Raw genomic sequence first — 27,714 nt, forward strand, 5'->3', positions numbered from 1 at the left:
CATGGACACCCTCCCCCTCCCCCCCCACAAGAGGTAGGATAATTCTGATCTCTCAACCCTTAAAATTATTCAAGCCTTGAGGGAAGCATCTAGTGTCATTGCCATCCTATAGGAGCTTAAAGGGAAATGACGTTTCCCTTTCCAGAGGTAAAAACCCAGAGTTACAAGGTCATTAGCATTTTAACTAGTATTTTTATTGCTTTTGAGGGTTTTCCTAAAGCATACATCCTATTGCACAGCTGTTTCATTTTGGCCTTTTAGAAAGTTGCAGTAAAAAAATTGCTTTCTTCATAGTAAAGAAATGAAATGCCCAGTGTGATTAAAGGTGAAGGAGCGCAGGCTTTAGAGGGGCAGGGTCCACTGCTTTTCCTCCCCATGTATGCCATCTGATTTGCATTTGGATAGTGCTTCTGGCCACAATTTCCAGAAATCCTTTTGAAATCCTGATATATGGAGCCCCATGTATCAGGAACACCAGAGCCCAGCCCTTCAGGAGCTTGAATAAGACTGACACCCACTGGCCTAATTAAGATAGTTGCATAGAGTTGGAAGCTGACACAAAACTAGCTGGAGTGACCCTCTGTCTTAAAGCAAGGGGAATGGAGTTCCAAATACTGGAGAGGGCATACAGTAGCTTCATTCTTCAAGCTTAGTAAACCCAGGAGACAGGCACCCACTGTGGAGAACTGCACGCCTGGTCAAAGGCTTCTTGCAATTTCTTAAGGATTTCATCAACGCCATTGTTGACCAGTGTGAGGTCAAAGTAGTGAGCGTACTGGCTGCGGATGGCTTCTGAGTCCTTCTGCAGCTGCTGCAGGGCTTCCGTCTGCAAAGAAAGAGCCACTGATGAAGCAGGCTGCAGCATGCCCAGTCCGAGAGGCTAGTGACAGCTTTTAAGTGGGTGTTGACTGTTTTGACCATTGCCTGGCTCACAGTCACCTGCTTAGAGACAAACTCTGAAGACCTTGCTTGAGAATGTTAGAAGGGCACAGAGAGCCAATCAATTGTGAATAATTCTCAGAAGATCTCAAACTAATCAGAGCTCTCTCGAAGACCAATAGCTATCCCCCAGTTCTTACCTTTGAATGTGGATAGCCATTTCAGCACCCACTGGAGCTGCAATCCCAGGACAAGCTCAAGTGCAACTTAGAACCCAGAACCAAGTGGCCATGAAAAGACTGATAATTTAACTTCATGAAAGTAAAAATGTTTCTGTAGCAATAAGCACCAAAAGACATGCCAAATTGGAAAAAAATATTTGCAGTTGATATCACAAAGGGCTAATTGCTCTAATACAGAGATCCTAGAAATCAATAAGAAAAAGGCCAATAACCCGACAGAACGATAAGCTAAGGACATGACAAATGGCCCTTAAAAGTCTAACAAGAGCCCGGCCAGCCGTGGCTCAGTGGTTGAGCATTGACCTAGGATCCAGGCGATCGGGGTTCGATTCCCGGTCAGAGCATGTGCCTGGGTTGTGGGCTCCATCCCCAGTCGGGGGTGTGCAGGAGGCAGCCGATCAATGACTCTGTCATCAATGATGTTTCTATCTCTCTCCCTCTTCTTTCCTCTCTCTGAAATCAATAAAGATATATTAAAAAAAAAAAAAGTCTGACAAGATATTTAACAGTTTATAGTACAATGAGATTCCATTTTCCCCTCTATTAGATTGGCCAGAAATGAAAGTTTGGAAAACATGTTCCTGGCACAGGGAAATAAGCACTCTCCCAAGTAATAATCTCTGAATTCCCAATTCCCAAAGCATGCATACTTGAACCCAGCAATCCTGTCTGGAATTTTTCCTAGAGATATATTTGCACACATGTGCAATGCCATATGTACAGGGCCATTAGTTGCCATATTATTTATAATAGTCTAAATTTTAAAACAACCCAAATAGCCATATAGAAGGGAACAGTGATACAAAATAATAATGCTACATACATGCAATGGGAAACCATGCAGCTATTAAGGAAGACTGAAGAAGCTCTCCACACACTGGTGTGGAAAGATCTCCATTGCGTTCAGTGAAAAAGCAGGATGCAGCAAAGTGTGTGTATGGTGGGTGTAGAGCAGGTAGGAGTGGGAGCAAGGGAGACTTTTCAGTCCATTCCCAGCCTCCTTTCTCTCCTTTCCCACACTCCCACAGCCATAGCAACCCCACACCACAGGGTGGATTCAGTCTCCTCCACAGCTGCCCCTGCTTGCCCCACTTGAGCCCACGTCACACCAGTGTGTCAAGATTTACCCCACTGTCCATCTCTGCCACTGGACCGTGGGCACTTCTGGAACAATGACGGTGTCCCCATTACCCAGCATAGTAGTTGGCCTAGCTAGTGGTTTAATAACTGCGGAGTGAATCAAATGTGCATATGCCCTTTGGCTTCTTGGCCTTGCAGGAAGGACAGCAGTAGTCAGTAGGCTCATGGGAGATTTGGTCACAGGCAGAAGCTGAGCTCCAGCCAGTACTCTACGCAATGACCTGGACCGATGTTCCAGTCTGGAGAGGCCTAGAGAGTGAACCCCGTCCCACCCTGCACAATCCCCTCCTTCCCACCTGAGTGCCTTGGTCAGTAGGTGTGATAAACACAATGAAAGGCGAAAGTTCTGCTGTCCGGACAATCTTTAGTGTCTAGAAAAGAGGAAGGGGAAGGCAGAAAAGATTTAAAAAAGTAGTCAGCTGTCATGATGCATTCCTTCTAGTAAGTATCTTTGGGCGTCACCAAGCCCAGTACTATTTCCATCATTTCCTGTACTATTGTTCTTCCAGAGGACCCCACTGAAAGTATATGAAGCAAATCTGAGCTCCCCAAAGACTCCCATGAGCTTTGCTCTTCAGCTCCCTGTTCCCATGCACTCCTGCTTTTCCATGCCTACCCACCTGGGGCTCGATGTCAAGGATGGCAATCTTGTTCTGCTCATGAATCTGGTGCACTGTTTCAAACTTGGTGCCAAACATGTTGCCCTGGTAGCTGCCAAACTCCAAGAACTCGTTGGCAGAGATGCTCCTTGTCATCTCCTCTGTGGAGATGAAGTGGTACTCCTTCCCGTCTTCCTCATTCTTCTTGGGCAGCCGGGTTGTATCTGTGCACAAGAACCCAACCCCCTGAAAAACTTGGGGTCCTCGCCATGGACCAGCAGAGAGGGTATTAGAGAGTTTCCTCCCATGGGATCCTTAAGGGCTGACAATAGGTGATGAGGCAGATCAGGAAATCCCCCATCCACCCAGAACACATTTAACGTTCAAGAGGCGAAGCCCAACATAAAAAATTCCTATCATTTCCCCTAACATGAAGTTACATCTCTCAAACTACCAACCCCAGGAATACTGAAGCTCAAAAATGAGCTGGAGATACTTTGAAAACAGATCTACAGGCTATGGTCAGAATTTTCTGGAAGTATATTTAAAGTTTTCTTTTCATAACTTGGAAAGAAGAGCACCTTTGGTTTCATTTAAACTCATATTGTTAAGTGTTGGAATGTTCTTAAGTCACAACATTTACTATTACTCACATAAGCTGTCCTCTAAGTAAATATGCTCCAGATAGCGTAGCTTGAAGCACCATCCTCCCCACCCCTCCCCAGTGGGCCTCACCTGCTTTCCATCTCTACCGTCATCCTCAAGCCATAACTGCACATGCCTCTCCTTTCCATCTTATCTCACCCTCTTTCTATAACTCCCTTCTCATTCAGACTTATTAAATGACGAGCCTGTATTGGTTATTTCTACGTCTAGACACTTACTCCTCAACCTGGGCCATTTGCTTTCTGCCCCCAGTGTGTCACAATGTCCCTAAAGGTGAAATGGAGAAGCGAGGAATAAAAAAATACTAATAGCAGGTTTAGAATCTAGTTTTCTACTTTGATAAGCAGAATCTCATCCTGGAAATGTACATAACCATACTATACAGATCCACTTTTAGGAATGGAAAGTATCTAATTCCCCACCTGACCACTGGCCGGATTCTTCCCCTACCCGGACTGCTGTGGACACTGTACCTCTCCTGAGCACTGCTTTGATTTAGAAGATATTTCGTGAAAATTAGAGGCAACCCAGACATCAAACAAAAGTGAAGTAGGTAAGGAAATTACAGTAGAGCCACTCAGTGGGCTAGAAGAAAGTCCTCAAAGTGATTAAGGCACACGAGAAAATGTTTATAATGTAAACTAAAGAGAAAAAGTAATATACTTTTTTAAAAAATGTTTTTTAATTGATTTTAGAGAGAGGAAAGGAGAGGGATAGAGAGATAGAAACATCCATAAGAGAGACATCGATTGGCTGCCTCTTGCACATCCCCCACTGGGGATCCAGCCCACAACTCGGGTATGTGCCCTGACCAGGTGACTTCTTGGTCGACGCTCAACCACTTAGCCACACCAGCCTGGCAGTAATATGTTTTAATAACGTATTACTTGCTTCATTTTTTAGAGCAGGCTAAAAACGTTGACTACCACTTCTGTTATGTACATGAACAGCTTAGAAGAGAGGAAAAAAAACAGTTACATTGTTAGTTGGAGGGATTATGGGGTACAAATTTGTATCTTGTCTAAATTGTGTTCTCTTTTTATAATCAAACATTTCAAATAAAATCATCAAAAAAGGACCACTATGTTATCTCAGGTGGAGAGTGGTGCTCACTTACCCTCTGAGGCCCCCAGAGCTACTTACATGGGGCTGGGTACTCAAACTTCTCCGGGTGCTGGCTGAGCAGGGCGTTCTTAATGTGGCTGCGACCCACCCCACTGGCTCCTGCAGGAGGGAAGAAAGAACCCAGGTTGCTATGATTTTAATGAAGGCTTCCATTTCTTTTCCCAAAGAGAAAGGAGGGGATGGAAGTAGGAATAAGATATGGGTTTTCATCTCTCAGAGCTTGAAATCGCCAACAGGTGACAGTGAGTTGGCACAGCTTCTGGGCTGGGGTCAGGTGAAAGCATTTTTTAGGCACAGGGGGATCTGGGGCTTCAGGCCCTTTTGTTCCAGTTGGGGAAGGCAGCTCTTTCTAGGGGCTAAGGGTCAGGACTTAGAACATTACTATTATTTCCACAGAGAAGCCAGATACCACCAGGGGGTGGTGGTGGTTCTATTTTCTAAGGATATTTGCTTTACTGAGCTCTCTCAAATGAATAGCGCTGAATTGAAGCCGACGTTTTTATTGAAAATTTCACCGGAACCCTAATACAGATCTTCTAACCAACTAATATTTTAATTCTAAAGACAGGGAGGTGAGCCACCCACCAGAGCCAAGGCCCACATACCTGGGTTTGGAGTGAGGACTCATTTCGTTTCAAGGCCAGTGCTTATGTGGATGACTAAAGAGCTCAGAATACTTTTCAGGGCCATTTTCGTGGCTAACAAAGCACTCTAACAATGTACTTTAAAAAAAGCACAGGACTGGAACACCCCTACAGCCAACCAGATGAACACAGAGCAAAACCCAAGTCAGGACTGGCCAGCCCTAAACCCAACCTAAAAGAATTAGTTGTTGAAAAACCTGTAAGGTTTAGTTGCACTTGTAAGGTGAACCCAGATGAGGTAAGAAAGTTCTTTATATCTGTTCTGTATGGAGAACCCAAGAGACAATCCTTCTTTTTCTTTTCTTTTTTCCCTGCCTTTTTTTTTTTTTTTTTTGAAAAAGGGTTATATACTACAGGCAGGAAAATAAGGACAGGAAGGTACTGTAACTAGGAAAGCAATGGGGGGGGAGGGGGGGGCAACGAGAAGATACCGATCAGCACCAGGGTCTTCCTTTTGAACGCAGGGAGCCGAACAACCTCCTCGTAGGAAACAACATCCAACTGGTCAAAAACTATAGACAAAGAAAACCAAGTAACGTTCATTTCCATGTCAGGCGATTTCAGTTTCTGTGATTCTCTCCTGTTCCTGTCCTTATCTAGAGTGGGATGGAGGCATTTAATAAGTGGTAGATTATTATTCATTTATCTACATTCTGCTTGGAAATCCATCTAGAATTTTAGTATATTATATTTCCAACCACCGTAGGTTAAAAAACAAGGCCAGAATTAGTTCCTGGGAAAACATGCTATGCTCTGGGGTTGTTCAGGCCTTCCAGCTGGTCATGCTGATGGTAGCGGCACACTGAGAAAGGTCTGGAAGGCTGTTCAGTTGGTGACCTGAGGGGGTGAGGGTGACGAGTAGGTGTGAACAGACTAGCCTTCCCTTACATGTACTGTCTTGTCTCACTGACTGCGGCCAGCTTGGGAAGATGAATGTAATGAAAGTAAAGCAGGAGAAACAGGATGCTGTCTGCATAATGTGCGCTGCACTGAGCACCACACTGTCTCTTGGTCAGGAGCCCGCCGGGAGGGGCCCCAGGAAGCCCAAGGATGCTCACTTGCGCTGTGCTTGGCCAGGTACTTGTCTTTGTACTTCTTCTTCTTCCCGAAGGGACTGCAGCTTGGAGCTTCGCTCGGAGCAGACTGAGCCACACTTGCCACCCTCCTAATAGGAAAAGATGACCAAGGATGTCAGCGGACTCGCAGTGGAAAAGCCCCAGGGTCATTCACCTGTGTTGTGACAGAGCTCAGTGACCCCCTTTCCCTTCTATGCAAAACCTCCAGACTGATCTGCCTCCTTCCCTTTGCACTTGCCAAAAGAACTTCATGGTGTCCTTGATCCCTCTCCTCTCACACCCTCTGCCAGCCACTCATTCTCTGTGTGTCCCTAACACTGCCGCCTTCATGCTCATCCTCTCTCTCAGCCCCTCACTTTCTGTCTCTCTCTGAGACCCCCCTTGGTATCTCAGCCTGTCTCTCTCCCCCCTTCCCTTACTCCCCATCTCTCTGTCTCTCATAACCTAACCTCTCTCATCTTCAAGCTCATATCCCTGCTCTTTGTAAGCCTCTCACTCTGTGTCCCTGCCAGCACCCCCCTCAACCTCCCTGTATCTCTCTCTCCCTCCAACCCCCCATTCCCCTCCTCTCAGCCTCTCTCTTGCATGTAGAAGGCCCTGGGTTTGTGGTGAGCAGGGTTTAGACCGGTATGGAGGAAGTGAGGAAAGAATCATGTGAGCCAGTGTGTTCGCTGTATTCTCGGTGCTACACTTGAGTTGGGCTGCCTAGAGCTGACGGCTCCGCAAAGAGAGAGGTGGAAAGAGCCCAGCCTGCAACGGTCAGGCTGCATTGATGGGAGGACGTGGTGGGGGTTCGCTTCCTCCTGGACACATTTCCACTGCCTGGTATTTGAACACCCACCTAAGAACCTTCCAGAGAGGGGAGGGAGGTGGGTGAGCCCTGCGAAGCCATCCCTGCATGAGTCTAGATATCAGCTGGCAGAGGGCCTTAGGCCTGGCACCCGTCTCTCTGAGCTCGTTTATGATAAAGGTGACACTGCAGTACAGTGGAAAAAGTGTGGGCTCTGTAATAAGTAGTGCTGGATCAACCAGATAAGTATATGGGATGAATGCTGATTCTCACCTCATTTTCTATGTACTGGGACTTTGCATAAAGGACACACGTTTAAAATTTGATTATTTTCTGCAGGACTCAGAAAATATCTTCTTAGAAAGGCACTAGCCTGGGAGGCAGGAGGCCAGGGAGGGCTCCAGTTCCAGTGCTGCCACTTCCTTTGTAAGCATAGGGAGATCATTTGGGGAAACAGAGGCCCATGGACAAATGAAGAGCTATTCGGGCTCCCTTTCCTGTGAAGGCCTGCCAGTTAGGCTCATTTACTCATTGTTACCCCTGCCCTTACCCAATATGCCAGGGAAGCTGGGAGGCTGACTTGGTTGAGAAACAGAAACTACACACAAGATGTCGGGTTTTGGAACTAAATCATTATTGGTGGCAGGCTTGGGGCCATTCTATCTGCAAGTTCCTCCTTTATAAAAGCAGCTCACCATTCCTGCAGCTCAGGAGAAGGGATCAATCCTGCCGACTCCTTGGAGGAACCTTCCACCCGCCCTTGCCACCAGTTACTGTCATCCTTGTTGATGATCTGGATAATGTCCCCAGTAACAAACTTCAGTCCCGCCTCCTTACAAGGAATCAGGTTGTCCTTTTTGGGATCATAGTCAAACTGTGCTCTCATGAACATCTGAAAAAGAAGGCAAGGGGAACTGTAGTGGCAGCTTCGAGAAAAACATCAGCATCAGCACATTAAAGTAGAAAGTTCTGCTGTAAATAAGTAGGATGAGGACTGAATGAATAACACAGAGGCAAGAATGGAGGGGGAGCTGAAGTGACTGGAACTGGTTGCTCTTGTGTTTATGGAGGGGTCACACCTGAGCCCTCCAAAAAGAAGGTGTGAACTGCCTTTCTGGGCCAACATGTTTGTGATTATTGGGTCTGAGCTGATACCCCCTTGATCTCACAATCCACTTCAATGCAAAAGATGTCAGTTATAATATATGGATAAGTATGTTCACCACAATTTATTGATAAGAATGAATGATTGGAAACAACCTACTTTTCCAAGAATGGGGAATTTAGTTAAGTTATGGTCATCTATTGAATATATGACCATGCAGCTATAAAAATCAACTTGTAGAAGAATATTTAAAGCCCTTGCAAAATGCTGCTGATATAACATTAAATGAGAATATCAGTCAACAAAAACAATACACTTGACATTTGAAAAAAGTATTTATTTGCCCGGCCGGGCATGACTCAGCGGTTGAGCATCGACCTAGGATCCAGGAGATTGAGGTTCGATTCCTGGTCAAGGCACATGCCCGGGCTTTGGGCTCGGTCCCCAATAGGGGGCGTGCAGGAGGCAGCCGGTCAATGACTCTCCTCATTGATGTTTCTATCTCTTTCTCCCTCTCCCTTTCTCTCTCTGAAATCGATAAAGGTATATTTAAAAAAAAGAAAAGAAAAAAGTTTTTGTTTACACATAGGGAAAAAAGACTGGAAGAAACTATTTCAGAATTTAATATCAGTTACCTTGGGTAGGAAGATTAGGAGTGCAAATTCAACCCAAAGAAAGATGAAAAACAATAAAGAGCAAAAGCAAATCAAACAAAAAAGAGTTGAGAGGATCCATAAAGGCAAAAGTGGTTCTTTGAAGATTCATGAAATTAAGTACTCCCAGCAAGGCTAGTTAAACAAAGAGAGAAGATACAATTTCCCAGTAGAGATCCCAGAGATGTTTAAAAGGTTGTAAGATTTTATGACAATTTCACACCAATACATTTGATAAATCACCAAAAAACACAATTTACCAAAACTGACACAATAAAAAAATGAAAATGTGAACACTAATATGCCTATTAAAGACCCTGGCCTGTTACTGCAGTATCTGTAACAGAAACTTCAGAGGTATTTTTAAAAACAAAACAAAACTCCTTCCACATTCACCTGCCAAGCCCCCATCCAAGCTATTACTCCCTTTGATGGTAAGACTGGATATTTTTTCATATGTTTAATGCCATTTGTATTTTTTCTCCTATGTATGATCCCTTCATTCTCTTTGCCCATTTTCCTCTTGGGGTTGTGGAATAAGGAGGTTACCCCTTCCTTTCACATTCATTATAAACAGGCGGTGAAGTCCTGTGGTCAGAAAGAAGTCCTTCTGTTTGTAATGGCTGTTAGTTTAGTTCAGAGAGCACCAGGCAGCTATGTTTGTAAGATATATAGAACTTAAAGTTAGAATCATATCTGGGCCTGAATTCCACCATCATCACAACAAAGCAAATGGTGCTACCTACCTGTAATGCAGGAAGACGATTTTGCTGGTTGGGAATTACTTTTAATGAGATCATGCCTTTGGTTTCTTTCTGTTAAAAAAGAAAGGGGAAATAAAATTTTAAGGAAAACTAACTTGGATGATTTGGGGTTTCATAAACTCATTTTCCCCTCTTCAAGTCCCATGTGTGTTTTTTCCCAATCACCATTTTTACTGTACACTTAGAAATTTTGTAGGACAACTCCTCCTTCAATACAAGTGCCATGTACCCCCATAAACTAGCCTAACAACATGGAGACATACAAAGAATAATGAAAGAAAAGCTAATGATTTCTGCCCCCCCACTCGACCACAAAAGGTCCCCATAAGTACCTAAAATGAATCTTGGCACACATACATCCACGACTTTCTCTACACCAATAAAAACATGTACAAATATTTACACTTATATATATATTCATATGTATGTATTTCTGTTGTTTTTAATGAAAATGGAATTGTATTATGTACATTATTCTATAACTTGCTTTACCTGATGGACATGCTTTCAGGTCCCTGCATGAAGACCTCATTCTTTTTTTTTTTAAATTTATCTTTATTGTTGAAAGAATCATTCATTCTTTTTAATGGCTGTGCAGCATTCCACACTATGGATATATCCTACTTTATTCAGCCATCCTCCTGATTACTGGGCATTATGACTGGTGCCAGCTTCCTTTCACTACAATCTGCTGCAACAGACATCCTTAAACATATGTCCTTATATATTTGCATTTCGAATTCTACAGAATAAAATCCCATCATGGAAATGCAGGATCAACGGATAAGAACATTTTAATAGCTATCCTCAAATTATTTTTCCAAAAGAAGCAATTCCACTTTCTGTTCCTGATCTTAGAGGAAAAGCTTCCAGCTTTTCAGCCAGAGTATATTAGCTGTGGGTTTGTCTTATGTGGACTTTATTATATTGAGATATGTCCCTTTTACACCTACTGTGTTGAGAGTTTTTATAGTAAAGGGATAAATTTTGTCAAATGCTTTTTCTGCATCTATGGAGACGATCATATGGTTTTTATCCTTAATTTTGTTAATGTGCCCCTTTTTCTTGTTTCTTAAGGTGGAAGCTAAGTCCACTGATTGAGACCTTCGTTCTAAACTACCCCCTTGGCGCCACTTTGGTGGCTTTCCGCAAACTCTGAGAGACTGTGTCCATTTTTATTCACTTCAACATGTTTTCTTCTGTGGCCGGTGTGTTAGTTTAGAAGTGTGTTGTTTAATTTCCAATATTTAGGGATTTCTAGATATCTTTCTGTTTTTGATTTCTAATTTTTTTTTTTTGTGGTTAAACAACACACTTTGTATGATTTGAATCCTTTAAATCTGTTGAGGCTTGTTTTAAGGTCTATCCTGGGGAATGTTCTGTCCACTTGAGGAGAACGTGCACTGTGTTGCTGGGCTGAGTGTCCTGTACATGTCTGTTAGGTCAAGTTGGTGTATAGTGCTGTTTGCCTCTTCTGTATGCTAATTTTCTGGCTACTTGTTCTAGTGATTATAAAGAGAAAAATACTGAAGTCTTGGATTATAATCATAGATTTGTATTTTTCTTCTTGCAGTGCTACCAGTTTTCGCTTTAGGTATTTTGAAGCTCTGCCGTTAGGGCCATGGGCATTTAGGATTTGGGTCATTTCAAGAGGAAGGTTATGTATGGTCCCTGTTCTTCATCTTGGCCAGAAGCAGAAGTCTAAACAAGGAGCTTTGATTAAAGCAAATCCTTAAAAGCCATGTGATCGTGGGCAAGTTTTAAAGCTCCCCAAAATTCAATTTCCTCATCTCTGTCTCAAGTGAAAAAACACATTTTGGTTCCAATGACACTTTTTCCAAGTTGCTGTTCTCTGGTTCACTCCCTGGCAGGTACCCTAGCATCTCACTCCTAAGTGCCTGAGGTGTGGCTCCTGCCAGCGGTGGCCAATTACACCCAACCACCCCTGGGTTTTTTTAATGCTTTGGTTACAGGAACAATCTCTGGTGTGTGTAGAGGTGAAGGAAGATGGTGAAGAATCTGTAGGGGCAAAAAGGATAGCCAGCACAAACACCAAGCACAATGCCTGGCACATAGTAGGTGCTCAACAAATATCAACTGAATCTAAACAGCATAGTCAACTTTTCATTATAATATCCCATTTGCTCTTCATAACAAATCTGTAACACAAGAATGGGTATTACTATCTTCATTTTACAGATGACTTAGAGAAGTTAATTCACTTGCTCACAATCACAGGGCTAGAATAAAGTAGAGCAGGGATTCAGAACTGCCATTAGAGACCAAGGCCTCTTCCACCCAGTCCAATGTTCTTTCTAGATAGATGCTCTGGGTTATCTGCCTTATTGTAGAAGTTTACTAAATGAAAGCAGAGAGCTCTCATTTCTTGCACAGAATATAAGACTGGTAATGGTAACAGTCTCCTCAATGAGGTACAGATACTTTGACAGAAAAATGAGGTGCACTGACACCACCGTGGACCCACACTTCATGAGGACATTGACATAGCAAATACCCACCATCGTCTTCTGCAGCTGATCTACTGAGTGATTAGTCACATTTGTGCCATTGATTTCTAGGATCTCATCCCCGACGTGAAGGGAGCCTAACACAAAATGAAAAATCAGTCCACAAAAGAATAAATGTTCAACTTTGTAAAGTGTATGATTGTGTCTAACCCCTACGCTGTATATCTGAAACTAATACAAAATAATATTGAATGTAAACTGTAATTGAAAAAAAGTTTTTTAAATGTTCAAGTAAAAACTGTTGATATAACTCAAGATAACACAGAAAAGAAGCCATGATCAAGAGCATATTATACAATACATGTGAAAAATACTCAGGATTTTACACAATTCAGCCATGAATATTCTTTCGATTCCCTTGAGGAATGTATCGAGGCAAGTACTTCACAGTTTAAGATGATCTTATCCTCCCTGACCTCAGTACTCCAACAGCAGAATAAAAGCCCCTCTTCCTCGCCCTGGCTGGGTGGCTCAGTTGGCTGGACCATCATCTCTCACACCAAAAGGCTGCGGTTCGATTCCTGGTCAAGGGCACACATCTAGGTTGTGGGTTCGATCCCTGGTCAGGACACATATGGGAGGCAACCGATTGACTGATGTGTCTCTCATATTGACACTTCTCTCTCATATTGATGTTTCTCTCTCTCTCCCTCCTCCTCTCTCTCTAAAATCAATAGACATATCCTTGGGTGAGGATTAAAAATAAATAAATAAATAAATAAATAAATAAATAAATAAATGCACCTCATCCTCAAAGTTCCCTGTAATTAGAGTAGCTACAGATCCCAGGAGGCTATGACACACCTGTACACACTGAAAATAACAATGCAAGGCAAAGGACACAGTGCTCCTCATTCACCTGCAAGTTTGATATTTCTTTGTTGTTTAGCTAAAACCCTCAAATGCTACGTAATGGGAAAGCTAATCAGCGTTTAGATTCTATGCAAAGAGCACGTACCAATATTTGTGCCTCCCAGATACAAAAGGGTAGGAGCTAATGTTTAACGTCTATTTTCTCAATTTAACTGTTAGCTCCAGGAGGTAAAGGTGGTGTGTTTTCTTCACTAATCTGTACCCAAATTCTAATGCAATGGGTTGTATATAGTAATTGCTCAAATATTAACTAACTGGAAAAATACTGGTATATATACATAGGTGTATAAGAAACGCTCAGAGGGAGAGATGGTGGCACTGGGCAATTCATATGAAGATCTTATTCCAAGAGTCAGTTATTAAGCCACAGAAAATCTCTAGGCATGCATACAAAACTGCTCCCAGTTTTGAAGAATATAAGCTTCATGTCCCTCACCACTGAGGTGAATGAAACACAATGTGGGAACCCACAGAGTACCTTGTCTGTGAATCATGCCACCGTGAAGAATTCTTGCCACCGTACAGGACTGCTTTTCGTTCAGCTTCAGAGTGATTCCCTGAAATAGAGACAATGGCACAGTACACTTTATTTCACGCTCTTTATGAGGTTATCTTAAAGACAATTTAAGGCAATTTCTCAGGAGGTATATTTTCCATCTATACCTGGGGTGGTTCTCAACTAGAACAGGCATGCTTTGAGGAGGAGCTTGAGATGGAGAGAGATAATATGACAGTTGGCTGCTTCCCTAACTCAGCCTTCTGAGTTTCCTCTTGTGGCCCAGAGACTTATGTGGTTGAGAGTAAGCAGTGGGTGAATATGATAAGGGGTTACCATAGGCTCCTCTGTGACCTTCTCGAACTGTATGAGTCGCACTTTCCGCATCTCCTGCCCCTTAGCCTGGGTAGGGCTACCTGGGGCAGCAGACCCATTGGTATACATGTCCTCGGTCACGGCATTCAACTGCTGCGACACAACCTGCCAGGTCAAAACAACAGAGCAATATATGAAGTAAACAGCGAAGGCCCTCCGTCAGTCTGTAACTGCAATTCTAAAACCCAAAGGCTCTGAAAACCAAGTTATGAGTTTGGCATCCAATCTCATTTAAATTTATGTGAAGCTTCTCTGTAAGCTTTATTTACCCAACTTAATAGACATGCTTATGCAGTTCGTTGCAGAAATATTAATGTGTTTGATTTATAGGGTGCTGCCCTGGACCTTGCTCGGAGAATTACATAAAATGTAACACAATTAGAAAAACTGTGATTTCTAATGCACATTGGGCCCCAAGAGCTTTGGATAAGGGGCTATGTACCTACGTGGGGCATACACACACATGCACATACTCTGTAGTGAAGATCTAGGGTGGGTTTAATTCATAATGGGAGGAGGCAGAGGGGAGAACTGCAGTAGGAATGCATCAGCAAAGGGGAGAAGTGAGCATGGATGACGAGGGCCTTTCCCATTCCAACAGTGAGCGCTTCTGCAGGCACAGCAGCAGGGGTGAGCATCGGACCCAGTTGTTCTCTTCCCCCTTTACTTCCTGATGCTCTGGGTCACACAGCAGTAAAAGTGATTCAGGTCAGTATCAATCTCTCACAAACCAGCTCTTAGGCTATAAAGAAGTTCTACCTGGCTCTGGCCAGTGTGGCTCAGTTGGTTGGGCATCCTCCCATGCACTGAAAGGTTCCTCATCAGGGCACGTGTCTGGGTTGTTAGCTCCATCCCCGTAGGGGGTGTACAGGAGGCAGCCGATCGAGGTTTTTTTTCTTTCTCTCTCTCTCTCTCCCTCTCTCTCTAAAAAAATCAATCAAAAACATTTTTTTTTTTTTAAAAGGAGTTCTATCTGGACTGGAGAATTAGGCACTTAGGACCAGCTCCTGGACCATGATAACAATAATACCCACTAAAACCAAGTGGCTACCTGTAGATGAGATCATCACTACCCCTCCCACCATCTCAAAATGTCATTTCCACTGTGAGCTCTTCCTCCCAATCTTGATGACAGTAATGCCGGACAACTTACACTACTAGATAGCAAGACTTCTTAATTATAAATTGGAAGTGATCTAAGGCATTGTGGCATTGGCTGGAGAATAGATAAAAGACCAGTGTAACAGAATAGAAACTGCAGAAACAGACCCACATGTACATGGTCAGCTGGTTTATGATAAAAGGGCCACTGCAGTGTAGTGGAGAGAGCATGGTCTTTGTAATAAATGGTGCTGGGTCAATCAGAAGCATATGGGGAAAGTAAATGTTGATTCCCACCTCATTTTATACACAAAACCCAATTCCAGATGGATTGCAGCTCCAAATGTGAAAAGTAAAACAACTAAGCTTTGAGAAGAAAACAGCATATCTTCATAATCTTGGAGTAGGCAAAAATATCTTACGTACAACAGAAAAGATCCTAACTGTAAAATGAAAACTAAAAAGATAAGTACTTTACAATTAAGAAAAACTGTTCACTGAAAAACTTCCCTGATGTAGGCAAGGGCTGAGTAGACACAAAGATCAAAGGCTTAGTAAGCACAGAGAGCAATGAGCATTAAAACAAACAACTGACTTCAGCAAAACGAAAAACTTCTCCCCAAGACACTCAGGAAAATGAAAAGGCATAGCGCAGCCAGAGAGTAAAAATCTGCAGTATTTCCGTCTGACTTGTATCCAGAACGTGAAAAGAACTCTTACAAACTCAATATCAAGATGACAAACAATGAAGGGTGAAAAGATAGACAAAAAATTTGAATGGGTTCTTCACCGAAGGTGACATGTGACCAGCCATAAGCACATGAAGAAGGGCTGGCCTCGCTGTAATCAGGGAAGCACAGGATGCCGCTACAGAGCCAACAGGAAGGGTAAAATGAAAAAGACAGATGACACCAAGTGCCGGAACTCACATACACTGCCAGTGGGCATGCTAAATGGTGCAGCCACTGTGGAAAACAGTTTGGAAATTTCTTATATAAAGTTAAACATACAGTTACCTATGTCCCAGCCATCCCACTCCTAGGTATTCACCCAAGAGAAAAGAGAACAGATGCCCACCAAAAGGCTTGTGCGTGAATGCTCATAACAACTTCATTCATAATAGCTGAGAAGTGGGAACAACTCAGGTGTTCATCCACAGGGGAATGCATAAATCATTTGTAGTACATTCACATGATGCAATACTTCTCAATAATAAAAGGTTCAAACTGCAGATACATGCAGCAACACAGACGAATCTCAAAAGCATTGCTGAGTGAAAGAGGCTTTGTGCAGAAGAACACATACTATATGATACAATTTATGAGGTTTTAGAACAAGCAAAACTACAGTAAAAAAATTTAAAATAGTTGCCTCTGATGGGGTGGGAAGGGAAAGGCTGGGAAGGGGCATGAGAGAACTTCCTGGGATGCTGGTAATATTCTATATTGTGACAGGGTTTGGTGTTACGTAGTGTATGTATTTGTTAAAACTCATCCATTGCATTTAGTGTATGTAAGTTCTATCTCAAAATAAAAATAACAAAAAGAACCATAAAGAAATACTGAACTCTAGCTAATGATATGCAAACTGAAGCTTTCAGGGGTGAAGCGTTCTGATGTCTGCAACTTACTAAGATGGTGACATTTGAAGTAGTGCTAGTTACAGGGTGGCCTCAAATGAGGGAAGTACTAAGAAAGAGAAACTGCCTTGTGTAGGAACTAGACTCATATGACACTGAGTCATATGACCTTGCTATTACAACAGAATTGCCTGAGATAGGGTTGTATATTTAGAAATCTCATTTCTGGTACCTGGAAGCACAGAACTCCACGTAACTTCAAGGTTCTCTATATAGATGGCTCAATAGTATAGTTAACACTGCATTTTGCGGGGGTATCCTGGCATACAGACACCATGTAGCAATGAAAAGGAGGTTCTGAGCTTAACCTTGAAGATATATTGCTAAGAGGAAGAAAAACCTGCAGAGAGGAAAGGAATGCTTATCATCAGCATAAACTGAAAAAATGACGACGTTCATATTTGCTTGTAAATGCATAAGCTATCTCTGAAAGGAGACACAGACAACGGCGGTTGCTTCTAGGAAGGAGAACTGGGTAACCCACAGGTTAGGGTGAGAAGGAAATTGTATTCACTGTGTAGCCACTTAAACCTTTGAAATTACTTACCATGTGCATGTGTTACTCACAGTTACTGCAATAAAAGAAATCAGTGAAAGTAAAAAGACAGCACAGGTTACAAATCTTAGGCATGCCTTTTAACAGAAATACACACAAACTGTCTGAGTTTGAGTCCTGACTCTTTTAACTAATAGCCAGGTAACTTTGGGCAAGTTTCTTGACCTCTCAGTGCTTTACTTACAAATGTGGGCTGTTGTCAAGATGCTGTGCAAGTCTGTCTGTAGGGGAGTGCTGAGATGCACTTGCAATCCTGAAAGACACTGCTACAGAAGATGTGCAGCATTAAACAGTTCATGTATGCCTTCAGTTTCAATTAATATCTATACAGGCAAATGAAAATCTATTATTCCTAAAAGCTCTACAAAGTACGATGCTTTCTATTCTGGTGAGATAGGCTTTTTGTAAGTGACTGTGATTCGGGTTCAAGGTAGCAGCCTAAGTACCTGTGTGCACCCAACATCCTGTTTAAACGAGAGCAAAGGGGGCAAGGAAATAGAAACACATTAAAAAACAAACAAACAAACAAACAAAAAACATGAAGAAGTCATCAGGGATGAGAGATTTCAGTAACTTTCTAGAAGACAGAAAGCAGATGGGGGAATGGTCACTGACCAAGCAGAGTTGAGACAGCAGAGCCTGAAATGTGCACGGAGGAGGACCTGGCTGGGAAGAGTTGTGTCACTGCAGAGTACAACAGCCTGGGGCTCTGAAGTCCCTGTACAGAGAAAGGAAAAAATGAGCTTCGGGTGAAAACATCTCCCCCAAAGCTGCCAATCTAGCCTTCAGTTCCACTTTCAAGGCAGGAAGAAGGAAAAAGGGCCAGGACAGCGGCAAGTGTCCCAGAACTTCTCCAGTGGACATCTGTTCATGTCTCATCGGCCAGAACTGCAGAACACAGCCAGCCCAGGCTGCAAAAGGGGCTGAGAAAACAAGAACTGAGTTGGGCATCTTGCCATCCTAAACAAGATCAGAGAGGACTGGGATAAGCAAGAAGTGGATAAAGCTGTTGGGTCGGGCTGAAGCGTGGCTGCCCCCTGCAGACAGGCACATGCTCTCCAGGTCATTTTCTCCTGCTTTCTGGTATAGAAGCCAAGTGCTGGCTGCTGAGTCCCCTGCACCTGGGATGTTACTTTTCTTATGCACAAGCAGCTTCACTTTCCTGACCCAAGTAGGTTTCACTAAAAGCGCCTCTAAATGACTTTAAAAAAATCATGTATGATGTAAAGGCACAGGCCCTTGAATAGCTGAAACAATTTTGAAAAGGAAGACAGCAGAAGGAATCAGTGTACACAGTTTCAAGATTTCTATAGTTACAAGTAACCCAAGAATGTGTGGTATAGACACACAGATCAATAGAATAGAATAGAGAACCCAGAAATAGATCCACATAGATATGCCTAGTTGATTTTAACAAAGGTGCAAAAGCAATTCATTGGAGGAAGGGTAGGCTTTTCAACAAACGGTGCTGGAGCAATCGGATACTCATAGGCAAAAAAGAAACACTAACATAAACTGCACACTGTATAAAATCGATCATGGACTTACACGTAAAGTGGACAACTATAAAACTTTTTAGAAAAAAGACATAGGAGACAATCGTCAGGATTCAAGGCTAGACAAAGAATTCTTATGCCTGGCACCAAAAGCAGGATCCATAAAAGGAAAAACTGATATACTGGACCTCTTAAAAATAAAAAAAACTTTCCCTCTGTGAAAGCCTGTGTGAAGATGATGAAAGACAAGCTATGGACTGACAGAAAACATTTACAAACCATACATCCAACAGAAGACTAGTATCTAGAATATATAAAAAATGCTCAATACTCAATAATAAAAACGATCTAGTTGAAAATAAGCAAAAGACATGAACAGCAATCTCACTAAAAGGATGTGTAAGGAAGGATGGCAAATGAGGATATGAAAACATGTTGAATACCATCAAGGAGAAATGCAAATCAAAACCATAATGAGAAACTACTATATACTTATCAGAATAGCTAAGGTTAAAAAATAGTGATAACACTAAATGCTGGTGAGGATGCAAAGAAACTGAATCTCTAATCCATTGCAGGTGGGAATGTAAAATGGTATGGCCATTTGGGAAGAGAGCTGGGCACTTTGTTGAGAAATGTTCACACAAAACCTGTACATGGAAGGTTCATAACAGCTTTATTCATAATACCAAAACCTGGAAACAACCAGAATGGCCTACAATAGGTGAGCAGTTCAACAGACTGGTCCATCCTTACCATGGAACACTTCTCAGCAATAAAAAGGAATAAACTATTAATATACGTAACAACCTGAGATGGATCTAGAAGGCATTTTGATGAATGAAAAAAAGCCAATCTCAAAAGGTTGCATACTATATGATTCCATTTATATAACATTCTTGAGATGACAAAATTATAGAGATGGAGAACAGATTAGTGGTTGCCAAGGGCTGCCAAGGGTGGAATGAGGGGAGATGTGAGTATAAAGGGGTAGAATCAGGGAAGTGTTTGTGGTGATGGAACAGTTCAATCTCTCCAATGTATTTCGATTGCACTGGTGGTTATGTATATCTACACACGATAAAATGACATAGACCTACACTCACACATAATACAAATGTCAAATCCATGGTTTGAATACTGTACTGTTAATTGAGCTCTAGTAGAGTTGAGCTTGTTGCATAAAATAACTAGCACAATGGCTGGTAAGTAGCACTTGTTTGCAACCAAAGAACTATATCTAAGAGAGCTTTGTACCAAAGGATGGGTACAGGCAACTATGCCCATTGAGTAATATACAGTATGCAGGATCGGTTTCCAGACTGAGGTTCTCACTCATATTCTGGGATGGGAAAGTAAGAGGCCATGATACACAGCGACCAAACAGTTCTTCAAAGCACTGCCCATGGTGACCTGGGACCTTGTGGTTAGAACTTGTCAAAGCGAGGTAGCTACTGCCACAGGTCCATTTAAAGGGCACAAAATCAAATATCTCTCTAAGTCGATTCAAGAAAACCAGAGGAAAAGCAATGTAAAGTTGGAAGGAAGAATTCCTTTTCTCAAATTAGCCATCTGTATTATTTGTATATTTTTACCATGTGCATGTATTACAGATTGAGCCTATAGAATGAGGAATTCAAGGACCACTGATTGAATAATTGCTGCCCAAAAATTATGAGCTCAAATCTCACATTTCTAATGCAAAGCATGAAATAAAATTAAGGACTTTCCTTGATCCTGACTTAAGAATTCCTTATCACTAGTAACTGTGGGGCTGAGAAGGCTAAAAAAAAAACTTGGAAATTAATTTTATGGCTTTATCAGCAACTACCACTTATGTGTGTTGCTAACTATAATAGTATACAGGTGGCCATAAAGTCTGGAAACGTGGATCATATTATTTTATCATGTGCTGTAATGTACCATCAATAAATCATTTATGATGATTCACCTGTGTTTTCAGACTTGGTGAACCCTGTATAATGCCCTAAATAATGACAGATTAGAAAGTCTTAGTCCACAGAACACAAAATGACCTTTGACGGGGGAGAAGTCTATCTGATAGTGCACCTAGATGAGGTATTTAAACTTCTTACTCAGCTTTACTGCAAAGGTTGATTTTAACATGTCAGCCTTTAAATTAAGGACTCAGGAAAGCTTACCAGAGGCAGAATACATTCCAGTCAGGAAAGTTCAAGAGTTGCTATCCCAAAGGTTGGTCTTTCAAATGTGCTTATTCATCAAGTCGTTCCTCTTCGCGATGACTAAGAGTCACAACTGTACTCACTCAGAAGTTACAAATGATGACTAAGGTAAACGGAAGCCTCCAACGTGGTAAGTAAAGAACCAACTTGCAACAGTAAGGCTTCCAAAAGCAAAGCACAATCTTCTCCACCATGAACTTGTCCCTAAGCCACCCTGTCTTCCTGTTCCACACTCTACCCAGCCTACTAAGCCTCCCCAGAGCCTGTCTTCAGTGAAACTTCCCTCAGAAAAGAAGGGCCAGCACTCCTCCACCACACCTTACAGCAAGCTCCTTCAATGAGCCTCCTGTATCTCCTTGCTACAGAAAATTGTAGCAGCAATGATATGCAGGCATACACTTCCAATTGATGTCTGTGTGTACACATGTACACACACATACAGAGTAAAGGCGATTGACTGCTTAATTCAATCTGTGTGTCCGAGACTACATGAAGTGCAGGAGACTTGACATAGTTAAGTCATGGTCTCTGTCTTTCCTTCAGCAGCTCATTATGACGAGAAGAAATCATTCATTCAGCCCTAGCCAGTTTGGCTCAGTGGTTAGAGCGTCAGCCCGTGGACTGAAGGGTCCCAGGTTGGATTCCGGACCTCTGTTTCAGGCTTGATCCCTGGCCCTGGTTGGGATGCATGAGGGAGGCAACCAATTGATGTGTCTCTTTCACACTGATGTTCTTCTTTCTCCCTGCTCCCCCCTTCCACTCTCTCTGAAAAACCAAGGAAAAAACATCCTAGAAAAAGAAATCATTCATTCATTCATTCATTTATCCAACATAAATGATAAATGGGAATGACATCCTCCATCAAGTTTAAGATTGTCTTAGATTGTAAGTGCTCAAAGGACACAGATCAGACCAAGGCTTTCAGCTTTCTCTAAACCTAGCAAATGGAGCTTCACAGAAACTTTCTGAATGGTGAGGAGGACGGCACCTGCAGGGGAAAGAGGGGAAGAAGACAGGAAGTCCTGGGAACAGATCAAAGTGAAGTCTCCTCTTCAATGGGAGGCAAAGACAGAAAAACTAGGATTCAGACACAAGTTCTGCCTGATGAAATTGCATCCCAGTCCACCTCCTGCACAACTGGCAGAGACTGGGTTTAGGAGAAAGGGGAAGGTATTTGCCTGTGATTCAGGATAACTAACTTGCCTAGATCGACAACTTGTCCTAGCTCCTTGATCTCCTCTAACTTGTCCTCTTTGCATAGCTGGTAATACATTCCAACATGCTCTGTACGTTTTACTTGTTTATTCTGTTTATTGTGTCTCCCCAAGATGGAATGTAAGTCCCACACAGGCAGAGCTCTCTGTCTGTTGTCTTCACTCAAGGACCCAGGCACCCAGAACAGTACCTGGCTCTAACAGGAGCCGGTTCAACATTCACTGATGACATGCATGACTACCAAGGCATGTGCTGCTGTTTTTTCAGTTTTGCCACCACCATCACCATGTAACTGGTAAGTGATGAGCAATATTGACAAACAGTAAAAGCCAAAGGTATTGGACTTCATTTTGCAGAGTTCCCTTCACAACTTCAAAACCGCCACCCTTATCTCCAGTGGACATGGGAAGCCCCAGTGCTATGGTGGGCCTGCCCCACACCAATGACAGGCAAGGTGGGCGTGACTCTGCTTAAAGATGACTGCTCAGATTCAGGAGAAACCGAGGAGTAAACATGAGTGCACGTCTGGCCTTTGCTCTGCAACCTCTTGGCCTTTAATCCTACAAACTGCTGGAGTGGCAAGCCTGCTGCTCTGAAACCCTCTCTGGAGGAAACATCTGCAACAAGGTTCAAAGGGCAGAGGTAGTTGCTCAAAGGAAGTAGGGATTAAAAAAAGAGATAAAAAACAAACTTAGGGGTGTGGGTAGGGGGTGGGGGAGTGAATAAAGCAGGGGCAATTAAAGTTGGTTTTCTCATTCAAACAATCAAATTACAAAGGAGTGACAGTGAACAAAGGAAAGAACAAATATAGTTTGGCCTACTCTTAGGCTCTTCGCCAACTCCACAATTGGCGAACAGACAGGAGAAGGCCCAGACCAAGAAGGTGAGTGGTCACGAAAGAGGGCACTGCCCCACAATTGCCAGCCTCCCAGGGGCATGCAAACGTCCCACTCTTTGCCCCATCGATATACTATTTCACTTTCGAAAAACAAAACAAAACACAAGACACACTTTAATAACACCAAGAGCGCTTCAAGGCACTAGAAAGAGGTTATCACTGTTTAACCACAAAAGACTAAGATCTGGGGAAAAGAGTTAGAAGGAGAGGAAGACCTAAGAGCCAGGACTTTCTGGCAAGTACTGTCTTAAAATTATACATTAACTAGGCACATCGTTTCTCAGGCAGTAAATCCATTTGAGAACACATACATCAATCCAAAGGCCAAGTCTCTAAAGGTCCTTTTCCAAAGCGCTTTATCTATCCAGTGTACTATGTACACAGGCAAAGGCTTCTCCTTCCACTGAAGGGAAAGGGGAAACTCAAGTAGCTCCACACAGACAGAAACACAGGACTGCAAAGCCAGGTATTTCCATTAAACCGGCGCCTGGACTGTGTACATGCACCTTTCGTAAAATCCTCATCCCCATTTTGTGTGAAATGGTTTAGAAATTTGTCTGAAGTTAAAGGACTAGTAAGCTTCAAACTCTAGGACTTAAATTAAGAGCATGGATTTCAGAGTTTGTGAGGGTTGAAGGAGAGAACGCACCTCCCAAAGCGCACAGCACAGAGGTGGCCTTTCTGTGAGGGACACACCAGGGTATCAATGGAAGTTCATTCCTATCAGAACCGCAGGGCACTCTCTGCTCCCAAGTCATCTCCTCACCTGCAGTCCACGCCTCAGAAGGGCTTTTTCTCGACACAACTTGGGCAAGCTGAGCCCGTGGGAGCTGGAATCCCTGTGAGAGGACTAGTACCCATCTAAGGAAAATCTATGCAGATGCTTGGGATACAGCAATGAGTAGGAGACGAGACTCCGTGTTCACAAAGTGGGCATTCCAGTGGGCAGATTCAACTACTACACAATGCATATGTTAAACAGAATATCCAAAGGTGATATGTGCTACGGAGAAAAATAAGGCAGAAACGGGGCAAGGGGGCTTGTGATTTTAAATAGGGTGTCCAGAAAAGGCCTTGCAGGAAAGGTGACTTTTGAGCAAAAACATATATATGTATTTGTTCATGTGAAGGAGAAAAGAAAAAGTGAAGAATCAGAAAATTCCTTGTTATGAAAGTTGTATTCTGGTTCCTTAATTCAGAGCTTTTCTTCCTGTGCCCCACCCCTGGGTTCACTTCCCCTCCCCTAGCTGCTTTTGGAAATTCGGTTATTTACTCTTGCCTTTCCATACCCCACACCCAGAGTCCTCCTTTTTTAGCAACACTGAAAGTTTTGAGCAAGTCACTGCTTAGGGAAAATCTCTACATCAATGAAATGTCAACTGACTTCGTTTTGCTTGCTCCAGGGTATATTTGGCAATGTCTCAAGACATTTTTGTTGTTGCAACTGGGGAGGGGGGCAGGTATTACTTTTCCTACAAAGAATTACCAGACTCAAAATGTCAATAATGCCAAGGTCAGGAAAAACTCTGATTTAAGGGAATTGATTTTGACCTGGAATATCTAATTCAGTGTCAGAGAACAAATGAGTTAGAAAAGGTTATCTTCTCTAATTTAAAATATTGACTAGACTTTACACGATAACACTTTACTATACTTAGCCTCCAAGTGGTCACAAAGACACCACATTCTTAGCTGCAAGGTATACTGAGTCTTTTAGTTTTGAGAGGCAGTCACAAAGTTCCTGGAGGGAAAGAGTCACACAGGCTGAGACCACACCTTCTACTGGGAAAGTGGGGAGAGGACAAAATAATTTGAAAATTACACTTTATTTCCTATTATCCTTTCTGTCAGCTTCACAACACCTTACACCTGCCTCTGTGTCCTCACTTTACTTCTTAGCCCCAGCACCAGGCCTGCACATAGTAGGCCAGGATGAATGATAACCAGTGTGGAGTAATGCTGCATCTGATAGCCTGGGAATCAATAGACAGGTCTTCTTAGTGGAAACTCACCCGGGCCTGACTTATTTGTTAGTTCATTTTTCGATGTGGGATGGGCCTGAGTGAATTTTCAGGGATTCTCCACCTATTTAATGGCAGGTCATCAGAAAAGTGATGCTTCAAATAAGACTGAAGAGAAAAGTAGTATTAGGAATTTTCCAATCAATTTTATGTGTACTAATGGTTACTAATGTAAAGAATAAGGCCAGAGAGAGCTTATAAAATTAGTTTCTCTAAGGAACTATACTTAACTGTGGGGGACAGGCTACAGTTTAAACCTACTGCAGTTATCATTTGACAATACTTTTTCAATATTAAATGTGGACTATGGTCAAAAGTGAAACTTTGAGTTTTAAGTCTTTAGAACTTTTACACAAAGCAATCCCCTTAAATGACGCCTTCAGCGACACAATTGAATTCCATTAAAGCCAATAACTTCCGTTTCCGCACACGTTTTCCTGCTTCTTGCCAGGATAGAAAAAAGTGTTGACTGCTACTGAACTGGCAGCTCTGACAGAGATGTTGGACGTCCCAGTGCAGTTCAATGTCCCACTGCAGTTTGAAGTGCCTGACAAGCATCACCTCAGGTAAATGTCACCACAACCCTCCAAGCAAGTCCATTTTACAGAGAAGAGAAACCTAAGGCACAGAGAGCTTCAGCAGCTTGCCCAAGGCCAGACAGCAAGGTAAGAGGCAGAGCCTAGTGTTGACAGCGAAGACTGGTAAGAACCCCAAAGGGAAGGTGAACCTCAAGAAATAAGAATCAGCAGGTTCGTGGGGTCAAGCCACCCGTCACCACTTGGAGGTTCTCCCTCTGTGTCCACACCTTGGCAGATCTGGATACTAATTTCATTTAGGGATTTAGTAAGTTTTATTATTTCAGCTTTTTCAAATCCTTTAATGACAACAAAACAAATGGGTTAACCCACAGACTGTATCCAATATTTTAGGATAAACTCACAGTTCCACGAAAACTGCTGTTTACTCAGACAGTGCACCCACAACATAAGTCTTGTAGTGATAGGGCCTCTTTTCAAAAAGGCAGATAATCTCTCAACCTGCCCATAAGGTTTATACAAGATTTGGTCATGGAATTAGAGATGGGCTCAGGTTATGCTGAGTGAAGGGGCAGACAGAAAAAGAGACTGCACACAGTTGGATGCTCTCTCTCTCTCTCTCTCTCTCTCTCTCTCTCTTTCCCTCCCTCTTGGCATTCGCTGGTACCTGGCCACCATGCTGTGAGGAACACCAGGCCACATGGAAGGGCCACTGGCATGTCTTCTGGCTGATGGCTCCAAAGGAGAGCTTGCCTCACCCTCCAGATGAGTGAGGGAGTGAGGGAGCGTTCTGGTGGCTTCACCCCTGCCTGAGGCCCTGAGCTGCAACCTTATCTTGCTGGTCCAACCCACACCCAGAGCTATGAGAAATAAGAAGAAAATGATCAACCTCCCCTGTGGGCATGTTTGAGGATAGAGGCTAACAGGCATTTACAGGTCATCACAAGAATCCGGAGGGCAGAATTACCTCCGAAATCCTCGCATTCCTTGTCCACTCGCAAATACACACAGGCTGCCGTATTTGCACACTAACACAAGGGATCCTGCCTAAATGCAGAGAGACAGTGAGTGAGCACTTTAGAGCCAGAGTTGGCTTTTACAACCCTTTCTGCCGACCAGACACAAGCATTTCAACACCAAGGAATCAGACCTACTCTTGGATCTGCTCCTTAAAGTCTTTCTGTTACCCTGACTTCCGTCCACGAAGAAGTTTTCTTTGACCTTAATAAGCACTCTGTCCAGGCCTCGGCCTCTTCTGATTCCTACCAGAAGAGCTGCTGGGGGCAACCACCCGCCGCACCCGAAACTCCGCACAGGCTGCTGGCCACCGCGGCCTTCACGCTGGCAACAGGACCCCTGAGGGCAGGCCCTCCCCAGGGACAGGGCCACAGACGGAGGAGGTCCTGCAGCAAGCGGTGCGGCGGAGTCCTGGCTCCGCACCCTGCGCCCCGGGGACCCGCGGGGCCCGCTCACCTCTGGCCGGCTGCGCTTCTGCAGCAAGTGCTCCAGGTAGAGGTCGGAGAGCGCGGTACGCATGCTGCCCCCGCCGTCGCCCCCGCTCGCCTTGAGCGTCATCTTGCGGGAGCCGCGACGAGACACGGGGACGCACAGACTAGGGGTCGGTACGCGGCTGGAGTGCAAGGGCTGGGCGCCTGCGGGGCAGCTGAGGTGGTGGAGGCAGGGGAGGCGGTGCGGCCCGGCCAGTCTCCACCCCTCGGGCGCCTGGGCCCGCCACCGCCGTCGCCCCGCCTCTGCACCCGCCTACGCCACCCCGGAGGCGCCCCGCTCTCCGCTCCCGAGGGCCACAGGGAGGCGCAGCTCTGGTCAAGGCCCCTGCGGCTGAAGCCCAGAGGGGCTGGGAGGAATAAAGAAAACAACCTCAAAACAGCGCAGGACCCCCAGCCTGGGGGTTGGTTGAGCGCACGACCGACTCCCTAGCCAAATTCGTGGGGATGGCAGGAAAGCATCTTTGGGCTGCGACTGCGTCCGTTTGGACTCCAGGTTCTATCCATAAGTGGGTGCCGGTTCCAGACGTTGCGAAAATGCCTCTGAGGCTCCTGTGCAGGGGTGGGGGGTGGGGGGTGTACGCTGTC

The 27,714-nt window shown here is 43.7% G+C and overlaps 1 protein-coding gene across 1 annotated transcript; it reads right to left on the bottom strand.

Annotated features, from left to right (window-relative positions):
• Positions 1-173: 173 nt before the first annotated feature.
• Positions 174-27,362, bottom strand: MPP1 (MAGUK p55 scaffold protein 1). The gene is made up of 12 exons (XM_081125083.1): positions 27,095-27,362; positions 13,917-14,060; positions 13,563-13,641; positions 12,203-12,288; positions 9,666-9,734; positions 7,857-8,053; positions 6,354-6,460; positions 5,727-5,807; positions 4,670-4,750; positions 2,882-3,084; positions 2,558-2,632; positions 174-826 (listed from the first exon to the last, which is right to left on the bottom strand). The coding sequence occupies exons 1-12, from the start codon at positions 27,194-27,196 to the stop codon at positions 650-652; spliced, it is 1,401 nt and encodes a 466-aa protein (XP_080981209.1). The 5' UTR covers positions 27,197-27,362; the 3' UTR covers positions 174-649.
• Between the last annotated feature and the right edge of the window lie 352 nt (positions 27,363-27,714).

The sequence above is a fragment of the Miniopterus schreibersii genome, assembly GCF_964146895.1.
Source record: "Miniopterus schreibersii genome assembly, chromosome: X".
NCBI lineage: Eukaryota > Metazoa > Chordata > Mammalia > Chiroptera > Miniopteridae > Miniopterus > Miniopterus schreibersii.

Coding starts and splice junctions, on each gene's coding strand:
- MPP1 (XM_081125083.1), bottom strand. CDS start 27,196: ATGACGCTCAAGGCGAGCGGGGGCGACGGCGGGGGCAGCATGCGTACC. Junction 8,054..9,665: donor ATCGTCTTCCTGCATTACAG/GTAGGTAGCACC, acceptor CTTCTTTTTCAG/ATGTTCATGAGAGCACAGTT. Junction 3,085..4,669: donor GTTTGAGTACCCAGCCCCAT/GTAAGTAGCTCT, acceptor TCTTGTGCACAG/ATACAACCCGGCTGCCCAAG.